This window comes from Rhinolophus sinicus, linkage group LG04, assembly GCF_036562045.2.
Source record: "Rhinolophus sinicus isolate RSC01 linkage group LG04, ASM3656204v1, whole genome shotgun sequence".
NCBI classification, from domain to species: Eukaryota; Metazoa; Chordata; class Mammalia; order Chiroptera; family Rhinolophidae; genus Rhinolophus; species Rhinolophus sinicus.
Window position 1 is genome coordinate 189,259,942 of NC_133754.1, and position 13,749 is coordinate 189,273,690.

The 13,749-nt window shown below is 57.5% G+C and overlaps 1 protein-coding gene across 8 annotated transcripts in view; it reads left to right on the top strand.

The window, feature by feature from the left end:
• CACNA1B (calcium voltage-gated channel subunit alpha1 B) overlaps positions 1-13,749 on the top strand; it is a 168,170-nt gene that overhangs the window by 116,330 nt on the left and 38,091 nt on the right. For all 8 annotated transcript variants that reach the window (XM_074331476.1, XM_074331468.1, XM_074331473.1 and 5 more), the window contains 6 exons: positions 1,479-1,639; positions 4,828-4,965; positions 5,820-6,021; positions 6,902-7,066; positions 7,181-7,291; positions 7,589-7,672. In XM_074331476.1, coding sequence (XP_074187577.1) covers positions 1,479-1,639; positions 4,828-4,965; positions 5,820-6,021; positions 6,902-7,066; positions 7,181-7,291; positions 7,589-7,672 — 861 coding nt within the window. The remainder of the gene's footprint in view (positions 1-1,478; positions 1,640-4,827; positions 4,966-5,819; positions 6,022-6,901; positions 7,067-7,180; positions 7,292-7,588; positions 7,673-13,749) is intronic.

The window sequence follows — 13,749 nt, forward strand, 5'->3', positions numbered from 1 at the left end:
GTGCTGTGCACTGTGCTGTGTACAGGTGTTAGGTGTGTGCACATGTATGTGTGTGCGCTCGTGCATGTACGTGCATGCGTGCACATGCAGGTGCACGGTGCAGATGTTGCATGTGTGTGTAGGTGTGTGTGCATGCCTTGGGGTGCACACATGTGAGTGAACATTGTGTGCTGTGCACTGCGGGGTACACATGTGTGTTTGTACACGCATGTGTGCACAGGCTGCATGTGTGTTGTGTGTGCGCATGTGTGCACGTAATGCCCTATCCCGCTGTAGCTGCCTGCATGGGGTGGGGACGCACGAGGATGAAGGATAACGCACGTTGGGTTTTCTCAGATCATGCTTGCATGGGTGGGTTGGGCTGTCTCAGCTTTGTGGCCCTTATTCCCAGCAGCGTCCTGCAGGTGACACCAGGCGGGCAGGGTGTGTCCCTCAGCAGATGCAGTACTGAGGGAGGGGCTGCCACTAGAGGCAGGGGGCCCTGAGGGAGGTGTGGCTGACGTTCTGGATAAAGAAGAGAGTGTGAACCCAAACTCGCAGTTGTGTGTGATAAGATCTAGCTGTTTCCGAGCTGAGCCTGTGAAATTCTGTGTGCTTGCACACGTGTAATGCAAACTGTGGGACCCCAGACATGGGAGCTGCAGTAGGCAGTTGCTTAGAGCCCTGTGTGGAGGGGGGGCTGGGCAGTGACCCGAAGCAGCCGGTGGCCCTACATGTTGTGTCGAGTGGGCAGTGGCTGCATTTCCGAGGCTGCAACTGGGTCTGGAGCAGGCTGGGCAGTGTCTCAGGAGCTAGTTGTGGGTTTTGCACTAGAGCAGGACAGGCGTCCCCTCAGCTCCCAGGAACAGACCAGGCCCTGGCTGGTGCCACAGGGAAGCCAAGCTTCCAGGGCAGCTGAAGTTGGGAAAACCCGCGGGTGGTGCTGAGAACAGGTGACAGTCACTTCTGGGACACAGAACATGCCAGTGTCGCTGTGCCGGAGCTGGCCAGGGCATCGCTCCTTTTCTGCCCTGTGTGGGTCCCAGCATGACATGGCACGATGCAGGAGCGGACTGGCCACGTCCCTGTCCCCAGTCCTTTCTGTCCGTGTCGGCCCCTCCTGACGCAGTCAGCCTGGCTTCCGGCTGTCCTTGTTGTGTGGCTCACTTGCCCTAGGCCACCTCTTCTAGCACCTGCCCATGCCATCAGGTCCAAGGTGACCCTCCTGAGAGAACGGTGATATCAGGCAGCTTTCTGTGCCAAGGCTGCCGGCAGAGATCCTCTCCAAGGCCACGGGCCCGAGGGCCTGGTCCCTTCCAGTGCCTCGGGTCCCTGAGGTTTTGAGCCCGAGGCACCCTATCTCCTCCGTTTACTTGGGTCCCCGAGGATCTGAGCTAGCACCCCGTGCCCCCACTCCTGCTTGGGGTCCCTATGGTCTGAGCCGGCGCCCATCCCCCTCATCTGAGGGTCCCCACTCTGAGCCGTCCCGTCCCCAACAGGCTGTATTTGACTGTGTGGTGAATTCCCTGAGGAACGTCCTCAACATCCTGGTGGTCTACATGCTCTTCATGTTCATTTTCGCTGTCATCGCCGTGCAGCTGTTCAAAGGGAAGTTCTTCTACTGCACAGACGAGTCCAAAGAGCTGGAGCGGGACTGCAGGTGAGGGGGGGGGGCTGCAGGTGAGGGGGGGAGGGAGGCTGCAGGTGAGTGGGGGGAGGGGAGGCTGCAGGTGAGTGGGGGAGGGAGGCTGCAGGTGAGTGGGGAGGGAGGCTGCAGGTGAGTGGGGGGAGGGAGGCTGCAGGTGAGTGGGGAGGGAAGGCTGCAGGTGAGGGGGAGGGAGGCTGCAGGTGAGGGGGGGGGAGGGAGGCTGCAGGTGAGTGGGGGAGGGAGGCTGCAGGTGAGGGGGGAGAGGGGGACTATAGGTGAGGGAGGGGAGGCTGCAGGTGAGGGGGGAGGGAAGGCTGCAGGTGGGGGGAGGGGGACTATAGGTGAGGGAGGGGAGGCTGCAGGTGAGTGGGGAGGGAGGCTGCAGGTGAGTGGGGAGGGAAGGCTGCAGGTGAGTGGGGAGGGAAGGCTGCAGGTGAGGGGGGAGAGGGGGACTATAGGTGAGGGAGGGGAGGCTGCAGGTGAGTGGGGAGGGAAGGCTGCAGGTGAGGGGGGAGAGGGGGACTATAGGTGAGGGAGGGGAGGCTGCAGGTGAGGGGGAGGGAAGGCTGCAGGTGAGGGGGGAGAGGGGGACTATAGGTGAGGGAGGGGAGGCTGCAGGTGAGTGGGGGAGGGAAGGCTGCAGGTGAGTGGGCGCAGGGAAGGCTGCAGGTGACTCGGGGGAGAGGTGGGACTATAGGTGAGTGGGGGGAGGCTGCAGGTGAGTGGGGGGAGGGGAGGCTGCAGGTGAGTGGGGGGAGGGGAGGCTGCAGGTGAGTGGGGGGAGAGGTGGGACTGCAGGTGGGCGGCGCTGGGCGGAGGCTGCCACTCCCCAGGTCAGGCTCCCCCGCTGCAGGCGCCCCTCTAGAGCTCATGGGGGGCCATTGGGTGTGGCCGGAGGGCTCTCTGCCCTGCAGATTGGAGCAGCTTTCCAGTCCTGGGCCCCACAGTGGAGCAGGCAGGACACACGCCCTTAGGAGAGTGTGGAGGTACATGTGGCGTGGGCACTGAGCCAGGCGGCGTGAGCAGTCCCATCGTCCACTGCAGTGGTCCCAGTTGTGTCTGCAAATGTGCCACCACTTTCTTGTGTGTTTGTGACTGGTGGCTGGTGGGCTGATCCCAGGGTGAGGGTCCCATTGGCAGTGCTGCTGTGACTGTTGGCAGACCCGTCCCTTGGGCAGCGCAGGCGCCCAGCCCCAGGAGGCGTGCACACCCAGCTTGTCGACTGTAATTCGGTTCAGCTTTCGCAGGTGCCTCCAAGCACTTCGTAAAGTTACCCTCCACCTGCACAGAGGGGGCTGCAGTGTCCTCACCCTGCTGTATGTACCCCTGGTCTGTCTTTGCCTTGAGCCTTTCTGGTGCCGGCAGGGGGCCTAGCGTTCCTGTGTTTAACTTTGTACGTGTGATGGTCTTTCCCTAGGTGGATCAGCCACTTGGATGTCCCTTCCTGGGACGTGTGTATGCAAGCCTTTGCCCATTTTCCTGGACAGGGTGTCTGTCTCGCTGGTAGATTTGTAGGACTCCTTTCAAATCCCGATAGGAATCCCTTGCCAGATCTGTGGACCATGGACATGTGCCCCTCTGCGGGCATCCTTTTCTGTCAGTGGTGTCTTTGCAAGATCAAGTCTTGATTGTAATAGTCCCAACCGTGTGCTCTGTGCGTCCTGTTTAGGAAATCTGTCCCAAAGTCAGGGACATGCCCCCTTGTGTTTTCCTCAAAGTTTTATTTTTGCCTCCCACGCTTACGTGAGTGATCTACCTGGAGTGTGTTGTGTGAGCTAGGGACGAAGATAAATTTCCTGTAGATGGGTAGCCAGTGGCCCGGCACCAGCTCTTTGAGAACTTGCTTTCCCCATTGCAATAGGGTTCTTTGTTTTTTCATAAAAATAGCTTATTGAGATATAATTCACATACCTTATAATTCATTCATTGAAAGTGTACAATTCACTGTTTTTTAGTGTGTTCGCAGATACGTGCAACCGTCTCCATACTTGATTTTAGGACATTTTCATCAGTTAAATAAAACACACAAAAAACCTGTCCCCTGTAGCCATTACCTCTCCCTCCTCATCGGCAGCCCTAAGCAACCCCTAATCTATTGTGTCTCTGTCGGTGTCTGTTCTGGACATGTCATGGGTGGAGTCACACAGCATGTGGTTTCTGGACATGTCACATGGGTGGAGTCACCCAACATGTGTTTTTTTGCGTCTGGCTGCTTCCGCTCAGTACAAGGTCTCCAAGGTCGTCTGTGCTGTAGTGTGTCAGTTCTTCATCCCCATTCCCTTCTGTAGACAGGCCACGTGTTGTTGGCCGTTCACCTATGGGTGGGCATTTGGCTGCAGTGGTTAGTGCTGCTGTGAACACATCCACACGTTTTGTGTGGACAGATGTCCCCGTTTCTCTTGAGCGGATACTTAACAAGTGGAGTTGCGGGGTCACGTGGCAACTCTGTTCTGCAGTTTCAGGAAGTGCCACGTTGTTTTCCAACATAGCTGGACAATTTTACATTCTCACCAGCAGTGTGGGGGTTCAGATTTCTCCACATCCTCACCAACACTGTGAGTTCTCCTTTTTGAAAATCAGTTGCAGCCATCCCAGTGGGTGTGAAGTGGTCTCTCATTGTGGGTTTGCTTTGTGTTGCCCTGATGACTCATGATTCGAGCATCTTCTCATGTACTAATTGGCCATTTGTGTGTCCTTGGGAAAATGTCTATTCAGCTCCTTTACCCAATGCGGTATTTGTCTCTTTTATAATTGATTGTAATAGTCCTTTGTACAGTCGTGATACAAGACCCTTATCAGGTAGATGATTTTCAAGTATTTTGTCCCATTCTGTGTGTCAATGGTGTCCTTTGAAGCACAAAAGCTTTACATTGTGATACAGTCCAATGTGCCTATTGTTTGTTGGTCATGATTCTGGTGCCATAGCTAAGAATCCATTCCCAAATCTCAGGCCCCTGTGTTTTCTCCTAAGAATGTTACAGTTTTAAGCTCTTTCATTTAGGCCTGTGATTCACTTTGAGCCAGGGTTTATGTGAGGACTGAGGAGGAACCCCCGTCACCCATCCTAGTGCCTGGGGACACCCAGTCGTCGCAGCACCACTGGTTGGACAACACTTTCCAAAACTCGTTTGACTGCAGTCACATGGGTCTGTCTGGGCCCTTTGCCTTTCACCTCTAGCCCTTCTGCTCCCTCTTCCCAGGGGCCAGTATTTGGATTACGAGAAGGAGGACGTGGAAGCCCAGCCGCGGCAGTGGAAGAAATACGACTTCCACTACGACAACGTGCTCTGGGCCCTGCTCACACTGTTCACGGTCTCCACAGGAGAAGGGTGGCCCATGTGAGTCCTCAGCTGATGCACCACGCCGCTCAGGCTGGAGCAGAGGGTGCTGGGCAGGCAGGCAGGCCCAGACTGCGTCGTTTGTTTCAGTCACTCAGCAAAGTCCTGCAGGCCCCTGGACTAGCAGGTGCACGTGGCCCTGCCCTCCAGAGCGGCAGCCTGGGGAAGAGGACGGGTAAACCAGAGCGTGCAGCTTCGGGGTCTCCTGGACACCCTTCCTGAGAGGCTGGAGGCCAGAGGGAGGGTGGGGGTCCTGGGCGTCTCCCTGTGCTTAGCCCGCTGGCCTCAGCTAAGGCAGCCGAGGGACGCAGGTGTTTAGTGCCACATGGGATGGCAGGGGGCTTCCTCTGGGGCTGGGAGGACCACCCCTCAGGAGGTGGGATCAATGCTCTGGCAGGAGACCCTGCTGAGTCCTGGCTTCCTAAAGGCAGGTGACTGGGCTGTGAGTGGGTGTGAGCTGGGAGTAGGCTGGGTGTGAGTAGATAGGCTGTGTGTGAGCAGGTGGCCTGGGTGTGAGCTGGGATTGAGGTGGCTGTCAGTGAGGGTGCGAGTGTGAGGGGTATGAGCAGGCGGCCTGGGCGTGAGCTGAGCAGGACAGAACTGCCAGGGCTCTTCCACTCCTGGGCACGGGCCCTCAGGCACCTGGGACTCCCCTCAAAGGCCCTCCACTCAGGATGGCACCCTCCGCAGGGAGAGATGGCAGACCTGGGGGTAGGCTTGGCCACACGGCGGCAGAGCCCTCCCTGGGCTCAGCTCCCTCCGTCTCACTGTCTCCAGACTCAGGAGTGGGAGCCTGAGTCACAACTCGGGGCTGTGTCCTTGTGGCTCCCCTGACGGACATTCGCTCTGGCCAGGGTGCTGAAACACTCCGTAGACGCCACGTACGAGGAGCAGGGCCCGAGCCCCGGCTACCGCATGGAGCTGTCCATCTTCTACGTGGTCTACTTCGTGGTCTTCCCCTTCTTCTTTGTCAACATCTTCGTGGCTCTGATCATCATCACCTTCCAGGAGCAGGGGGACAAGGTCATGTCCGAGTGCAGCCTGGAGAAGAACGAGGTAGGTGGCTCGCTGCCGCCAGGGGCAGCTCCACTGCCGGGCGCCTACTGGGTACTGAGGGCCCGGCCTCGGTCTCCTTCTGCGCGGATCCCTAGTCGTGGGGTCTGGCTACAGATACAGACCCCACTGTCGCCCAGCACAGGGCAGGGGGGACTGTGTCCGGAGCCGCCTGGAAGAAGAGACAACAGGCGTCATGTGTGGTGGGCACTGCCATGGGGTCCCCCTGAATCCCGGCGCCCTCCCTCCCCGTGGTGTCCCCCCCGAGTCTCAGCGCCCTCCCTCCCCGTGGGGTCCCCCTGAGTCCCGGCACCCTGTCTCCCCGTTGGGTCCCCCCGAGTCTCAGCACCCTCCCTCCCCATGGGGTCCCCCTCAGTCCCGGTGCCCTCCATCCCGTGGGGTCCCTGAGTCGCGACGCCCTCCCTCCCCGTGGGGTCCCCCCGAGTCTCAACGCCCTCCCTCCCCGTGGGGTCCCCCTGAGTCTCAACGCCCTCCCTCCCCGTGGGGTCCCCCTGAGTCCCGGCGCCCTCCCCGTGGGGTCCCCCCGAGTCCCGGCGCCCTGTCTCCCCTTTGGGTCCCCCTGAGTCCCGGCGCCCTCCCTCCCCGTGGGGTCCCCCTGAGTCTCAACGCCCTCCCTCCCCGTGGGGTCCCCCTGAGTCCCGGCGCCCTCCCCGTGGGGTCCCCCCGAGTCCCGGCGCCCTGTCTCCCCTTTGGGTCCCCCCGAGTCCCGGCGCCCTGTCTCCCCATGGGGTTCTCCTGACTCTTGGCACCCTCCCTCCCCGTGGGGTCCCCCTGAGTCCCGGCGCCCTCCCTCCCCGTGGGGTCCCGGCGCCCTCCCTCCCCGTGGGGTCCACCTGAGTCCCGCGCCCTCCCTCCTGTGCAGCGGGCCTGCATTGACTTCGCCATCAGCGCCAAGCCCCTGACAAGGTACATGCCGCGGAACAAGCAGTCGCTGCAGTACAGGACGTGGACGTTCGTGGTCTCGCCGCCCTTCGAGTACTTCATCATGGCCATGATCGCCCTGAACACGGTGGTGCTCATGATGAAGGTGTGTGGGCCCCGTGGGGGGGGGGGGCGTGTGCCCTGTGCCCTGTAACAGGCTGTGGGGTGCCCTTGGGGGACCGGGGCAGCCGAGCCTGTGCCCATGCCCTGTTCCCGCCAGTTCTATGACGCGCCCTACGAGTACGAGCTGATGCTCAAGTGCCTGAACGTCGTGTTCACGTCCGTGTTCTCCCTGGAGTGCGTCCTGAAGATCATCGCCTTCGGGGTGCTGGTGCGTGCTCCAGCCTGTGCTGGTTGGGGGCCCAACTGGGGTTCAGGGTTTGCAGCCACCAGAGCATGTGTGACACGGGGATCTGCCCCACAGCCCAGCTCCTGCAGGCAGGTAGCCAAGTCCCTGGTCTCCAGGTGTCTGGCTCAGTCCCCAGCTGCCCAGCCTGGGGTGCCTGTGACAGCCCCCGGGTGGCCCCCGTCCCTCCCCCCTCGTGTTTGTTAGGGGCCACCTCCTGCAATCCTTGCCTGGCAGAGCCCTCCCCAGCCAGCAGCACTAACTGCCCTTCTTTCTCTCTAGAATTATTTCAGAGACGCGTGGAATGTCTTTGATTTTGTCACGGTGTTGGGAAGTATTACTGATATTTTGGTAACAGAGATTGCGGTAAGTAGCATTTCCTGATTTTCTCCAGGGCCCCAAGGTGGTTCCCCTGCAGAGGGTGCTCCCCGTGGACGGCCAGCCCTCCTTCTGGGGCAGATGGGGGCTCCTCTCCAGAGGTGGAATTTGGGAATTAGCTGTTGTCCCAGCAAATGCTTTTTCTTAGATAAGAAAACAGCTCCCCAAAAGTCTCCTTGGCTGGTGGCCTGGGAATCACCTGGGAGCGCAGGGTAACAGCTGACGAGGCAGATAAGACTGTCCTCAATGTGTGTGTCTAATACGTGTGCATCTAACAAGTTGGCACCAAAAACGTGCAAACTGAAACCACTACTAACGTGGAATGTTTCAAATACCAGGTTTGTCTTATATGAAGTGGATACACTTAGCCTTACCACACGTTTGTGGATTATATCCAAAGGCCAACCGAGTGCTGAGGCATAAACCTCTTTCCACAAATTTCGAAAGACCAGAATCGTGAAGCGGGTTGTCTGAGTACAGCACGTGGAGTTGCAACAAGAGGCAAAGCATCTTCCCATTTAGTCTCGGGGGAATTCTCGGCTCTTGTCCAAGTTATTTCTTAGGAGGGTGGGGAAGAGCCATATGTTGGGGTGAGTTTGCTGCATCGCCCAAGGGGGTCTGAGACAGGGCAGGTCACACCTCTGTACCCATTAGTGCTTGACTGAGGGCTATGCCTGGGGGGCCAGTCCTCAGGCACCCCTGGCACCCTGAGTGCACCCCAAGTGCCGATGAGGCAGACTCTGGCAGTTAAGCTGTTGGGGATGAGAAAACATCAGGTGCCATTGTCATGGGGCCATCCTCGCCCCACTGTGCTCTGCACACATCTCACTGTGGGTCCACTTCACTGACTCTTCAGGGTGGTGCTGGTCACCATCTTGGTGGTGAGGGGAGTAGAGCCACCGCAGCTGGTCGGTCTGAGCTGATGTCATCCTCTCGACCCTACTCCATCCTTTCTAGAGTCCCCTGGCCTGTGGCCAGCCTTCCCCTTGTGTGACCCAGACCTTCACCTGGATGGCCCCATCCCCTGCCTGCCCCTCATGAGGCTAAGGCTCCCTAATGGTCCAGCAGCAGCTCAGACTGGTCATAGGAGCATCTGGAAAGGCCAGTGAGCCACTGAGTCCAGACAGACTCCTATCGCCCTGAAGGCAGCTGTGCCCTCCACAGTGGCCAGCGTCGGGTATGCTGGCCAGTGTGTCAGCTGCTCTGCCTGCCAGGCTTCTGGCATGAAGAGCCTAGAGTGACAGGGCCACCACGGGGTCGTGGCACCGTGGACGCTGTCCTCCCCTTGCAGTCAGGATCTCCTTGTGGGGTGGACACTGGGGCCCGGAGGTGATGGTGGGAGGGTGACTGCTCTCTCCCATGTTTCCTGGGTGTCAGCGTTTTGCGGGTCAGGCGTCCAGGGCCGTGTGTTGGCCACTGGCTCAGCTGGAAGGACAGCACCCAGACCATGAGGTACTCACCAAGCCACATTGTCACGGGGATTTAAGGTGGCTGTTCCAACTTCTCAGCAGGCTGGCCGCTCCTGAGGGACGTGCGGTGGGACGTGTGGTGGCTCCTGTGGTCCCCTGCCATTCACACAGCCGCTGCCTGCTCTGCGCCATGTCATGTGTGGTCATGTCGGGGATTCTGAGGTGCAGCCACCAGGGTGTGGCTGGTCAGAGCGGAGACATGCACGGCTGCTCCCAGGTGAAGGGGTTCCCGTGTGTGCAGCGTGCTGCCAGGGGCTGGTCAACAGCCTCAGTGACACCCACAGAGACCCATGTGCGGCACTGGCCAAGGCTGGAGCAGCCTTGCGAGGAGGAGCCCAGCTGGGGCGGCCTCCCTCATGGCCTTTGCGGTCCAGCGTGTGCACATGGCTGGCTGTCACCCCGCGCCTGGTACTTGGCCGCCTGCAGCCGGGATGCCCTCAGCGGACATTCATTGTGTGTGATACGGAGTCCTATGCGTGGGGCCTACTCCCCAAACCTCAGCCCCTCCAGAGGCCCAGCCTCGCTTTAGCACTTGCCTAGGCTCCTGTCACCCTCCCCATGGGCAGCAGCTTGGTCCCCACGCTGGGGCTGCTCAGGCACAGTGCCCAGGCCATGTGTCCCCACGTGGGTTCCTCGTGAGGCCTGCACCACAGCCTGTCAGGTCCGGTCTGACTGTTTCCTCCCAGTTTGAGGGGGTGGGCCACTTGTCGTGTGACTGTGCCTGGTAGACGTGCTCAGGCTGGGTCCTAGATGTGGTACGTGCATGGCGTGGGGCTCGGGTGGCCTACAGCACTCATCGGTGTCACAGCGTGTCACAGAACACATGGGGTCTCATGGCAAGTCTCCACCAGGGCCCAGCAGCCAGGAGTGGCACTGTGTGGATTGTCCAGGGAGCTTTGCAGGGCTGTACCCAGTGTCGTCGTGCACCACAGGCATGCCTAGCTCCTGGTCACATGCTCTGAAACCGCTCCAAGCCGGCGGGTTTGCGTCACCTGATAAGTGGGTCGCAGAGGATCCCCTACATGGCGCTGTGTCCAGAACCCACGACGCTCAGGACTAACGTGCCTTTCGCCTCAGGTCCGTGCCCTGGCTGTAATAGTTTATACACTGGGCTTCCACCTGAAAGGAGGAAAGCCCATTCGAAACAGAGTCTTCCAGAGAGTAGAGGACTAGGGAACATTCCGTTTCTGTGACACTAGTAACAGCCTTGACCCCAACTGTTTAAAAGCTAGAGTGCAAGAAAGGACGAGCATAATCCACACTCATCAGTTAACGCAGAAGCAAAACTGCCAACGCCACATCAGCACAGCAGGTCTGACAGCGGACAGGGAGGAAAAGGCAGGATGGGCTCGTAAGCTGGATTCTGCACCCAGAAGTGTCACTAACTTAGGTCAGCACAGGAGTGGTGGCTGCAGAGAAGACACGCAACGACTCAGATTTTATTCATGATAGAAAGCGTTAGCAGGCAGGAGTTACGACAAGAATTGACCAAAAGTTTTCTGCAAACATCAGAGTGAAATTGGAAAGAATGTTCTTCAAAATCGGAAAAGGAGACATATAAATGTGACTTCTTTTCAATAGTAAAATTCTTCAGGTCCTGGGCAGCTCAGTACACTGGCTGCTTGAGGGCACAGTATCCGTTCTGTTCCCAGCGGATTCTGGTGCCTAGAGTGGGGTCTGCTGCACTCGGTGGGGACCCCGTGGACGTGACTGAGTGGATAACGCAAGAAAAGGGAATCAAACCTCCCAGGCTTAGAGGAGGGGCAGGCATTATTCCCAGATGACATCATTATCGAAGGATGAAACCTAGCATAACCTACAACTAGAGTCAAGCTGGGTATGGGGGTCACTCAGTGACTTGACAGCATTTCATGACATCAGCAGTCCTGACAGTAAGCATGAAAAGTATGTGTGGTGGACATTCAAGTGGAAAATCCCCAAACAATATTGAAAGACCTTAAAGAAGTCTTAAATAGAGGGAGTTACCCATGGGAATTACTAAATGTCGGTTTCATAAATGACAGTTTCCCCCACGTTGACCTGTAGATTCAATACAATTTCAATAAAAATACCACTGATTTTACAAGGTCTGACAGTTAAGTTCGCGAACTCATCCTAGAAAAAGTGCTACACACCTCATTGCTGAATATCACTACAGTCACCTTCGAAGTACTCCCCTTGGGAAGCTATGCACCGGTGCCAGTGCCTAGTCCCCCCTTCAAAGCAGTTTTGGAATGCTTTTTCTGGAATGGCCATCAGAGCTGTCGTCATATTACCCTTGATGTCCTGAATGTCATCAAAATGTCTTCCTTTCAATATTTCCTTTATCTTCGGGTAAAGAAAGAAGTCATTGGGGGCCAGATCAGGTGAGTAGGGACGGTGTTCCTATACAGTCATTTGTTTACTGGCTAAAAACTCCCTCACAGACAGTGCCATGTGAGCTGGTGCATTGTCGTGATGCAAGTGCCATGAATTGTTGGTGAAAAGTTCAGGTCGTCTAACTTTTTCACGCAGCCTTTTCAGCACTTGCAAATAGTCAACTTGGTTAACTGTTTGTCCAGTTGGTACAAATTCATAACGAATAATCCCTCTGATAAAACAGGGTAGCAACATCGTTTCGTGAACTTAATTGTCAGACCTCATATTTCTGTCTGTTTTGGAACTTGACAAGCTGCTTCCAAAATGTATAAGAGCAAAGGCCCCAAATAGTCAAGACCAGACAAAGGTGCTGCTGGGCGGTGTTGTGGGCAGGCTGCTCCTGCCGGTGGCTTATTGTAAAACCCTCAGACTGTGTGCTGGTGGCACAGGTAGCCAAGCCACCAGAAGGACCGAGAGCCTAGGGTCACTGAGTTGTGTGCAGAAACCTGTGTGACCCTGCTGGCACTGCAGCTGAGTGGGGAGACAGGTCAATAGCTGAGCCAGTGACTGTACAGGGAGCAGCAGACAGTGGGTCTCGGGCCGCGTGTGTCACAGGAAAAACTGCTTCAGATGGATGAAGACTTATGAGAGGCAAACCTATAAAACTCTTAAAAGGAAATGCAGGACATTATCTTTAAGACCTTGGGATAGGGACGGATTTGTTAAGCAAAATATGTAAAGCACCAGCTGCAACTGAAGAAAGTTCTATAAAGTAGTTTCTGTTCATCACAAGACAAAAGACCCTCAGGGAGAGCATGTTTGCATCGCATTAAAAATGCTGACGCCTGTCGTGTGCAAAGTGCACTGTTCTGAGTCCTGGGACAAAAGGTCGGCACCTCTACTGCTGTGGGATTTGTTCCTGCAGGCAAAGGCTCCTGGCGACTGGTGGTGTGGGGACAAAGGAGCAAAAGCTGTGTCCAGGCAACATGTCACTGAGATGGGGACTTGTGAGTAAGGTGTCTGGGCTTGTCAGGAGGCGAGCGGGGGGCCAGGAGGCTGAGCCTGGGCGGGGCCGTGAGGGACCCGGGCATGAGGCAGGGCCGGCCCTGCAGTCAGAGGAAACAGCTTTTATTTTGAGCGACATTGGAGGACTTTGGGGCTTTGTGAAGAGGAGTGGCACGCGCTGGCTTTTGGAAGCGCCCTGCTCTGGAGAGTGTAGTGCAGGGTCCAGGCCCACGCACTTGGCCCTAGGCTGTGGTTGTTGGTTTCTCCCGGAAACAGACCCTCAGTGCAAGTTGTGCACTGAGGAGGTGGCCTAGGACATCCGGGAGTGAAGTGAGCTGGCAAGGCGAGGCAGCTGGCAGCAGCTGCTCTGAGCTCCGGTACCATGGGGGCCCCGGGGGAGCTCTGAGCCCAGGTACCCCAGCAAATGGCTGCTGGGGAGAGGGGCCAGCAGGTTTAAGGTCTCTTGTGCTCGGGCCTGTAAAAAGGCCTCGGGAGGAAAGCTGTGAAGGCCGACAGTGGGTCTTGGGCCTGTGCAGCCAAAGGCTGCCGAGCATGACTGCAGAAAGCCAGGTGAGGGAGTCGGGCAGAGAACCTGCCGAGTTCCGGATGTGACAAAGGTAGAGCTGCAGGTGGACATGTGTGTGAAGGTGACTCAAGAATGACAACCTTTTCTGTCTGAGCTGTCAGAAAAATGGATTCTCATTCATTGAAATGGGAAAGGATGTGTTTTGTTGGGGACAGTCGGGATGCATACTGCACATGCTGGGCCTGACTTCCGCAGGCGTCACCCGTGGGCAGTGGGCAGAGGGCCTGCCACGCGGAGGAAAGATCCAGGCCTGACGTGAGGTTAGGGTCGTGGGCACAGAGGGGGTGTCTGAGCCGTAGCTGGGTCGTGGGCACGGGGGGGTGGTGTCTGAGCCGTGGCACTGGACAGGGGAGAAAAGGGTAAGCGGCTGGGTCTGCGGTGCACTGTTTTGTGACAAAGGCGTGTCCAGAATGTGGGAGTAAACAAGGAAAACACAGGCAAGTGTGGAAGTGATTGAAAGGTACGAATGGGAATTTTACACAAAACGTAAGTAGCCAGTTAACTAGGAAAAGATGTGTGAAAGGAATGAAATGAAAGTGGTCAAGAGCAGGGGCTGGCAGGGTGCCCTGTGGCAGACGTCACTTCACACCAGCCCCCCCACCCCAAGCACCCACCGCAGCTGGGAGGCTGAGCTTGAATGCCCGGGA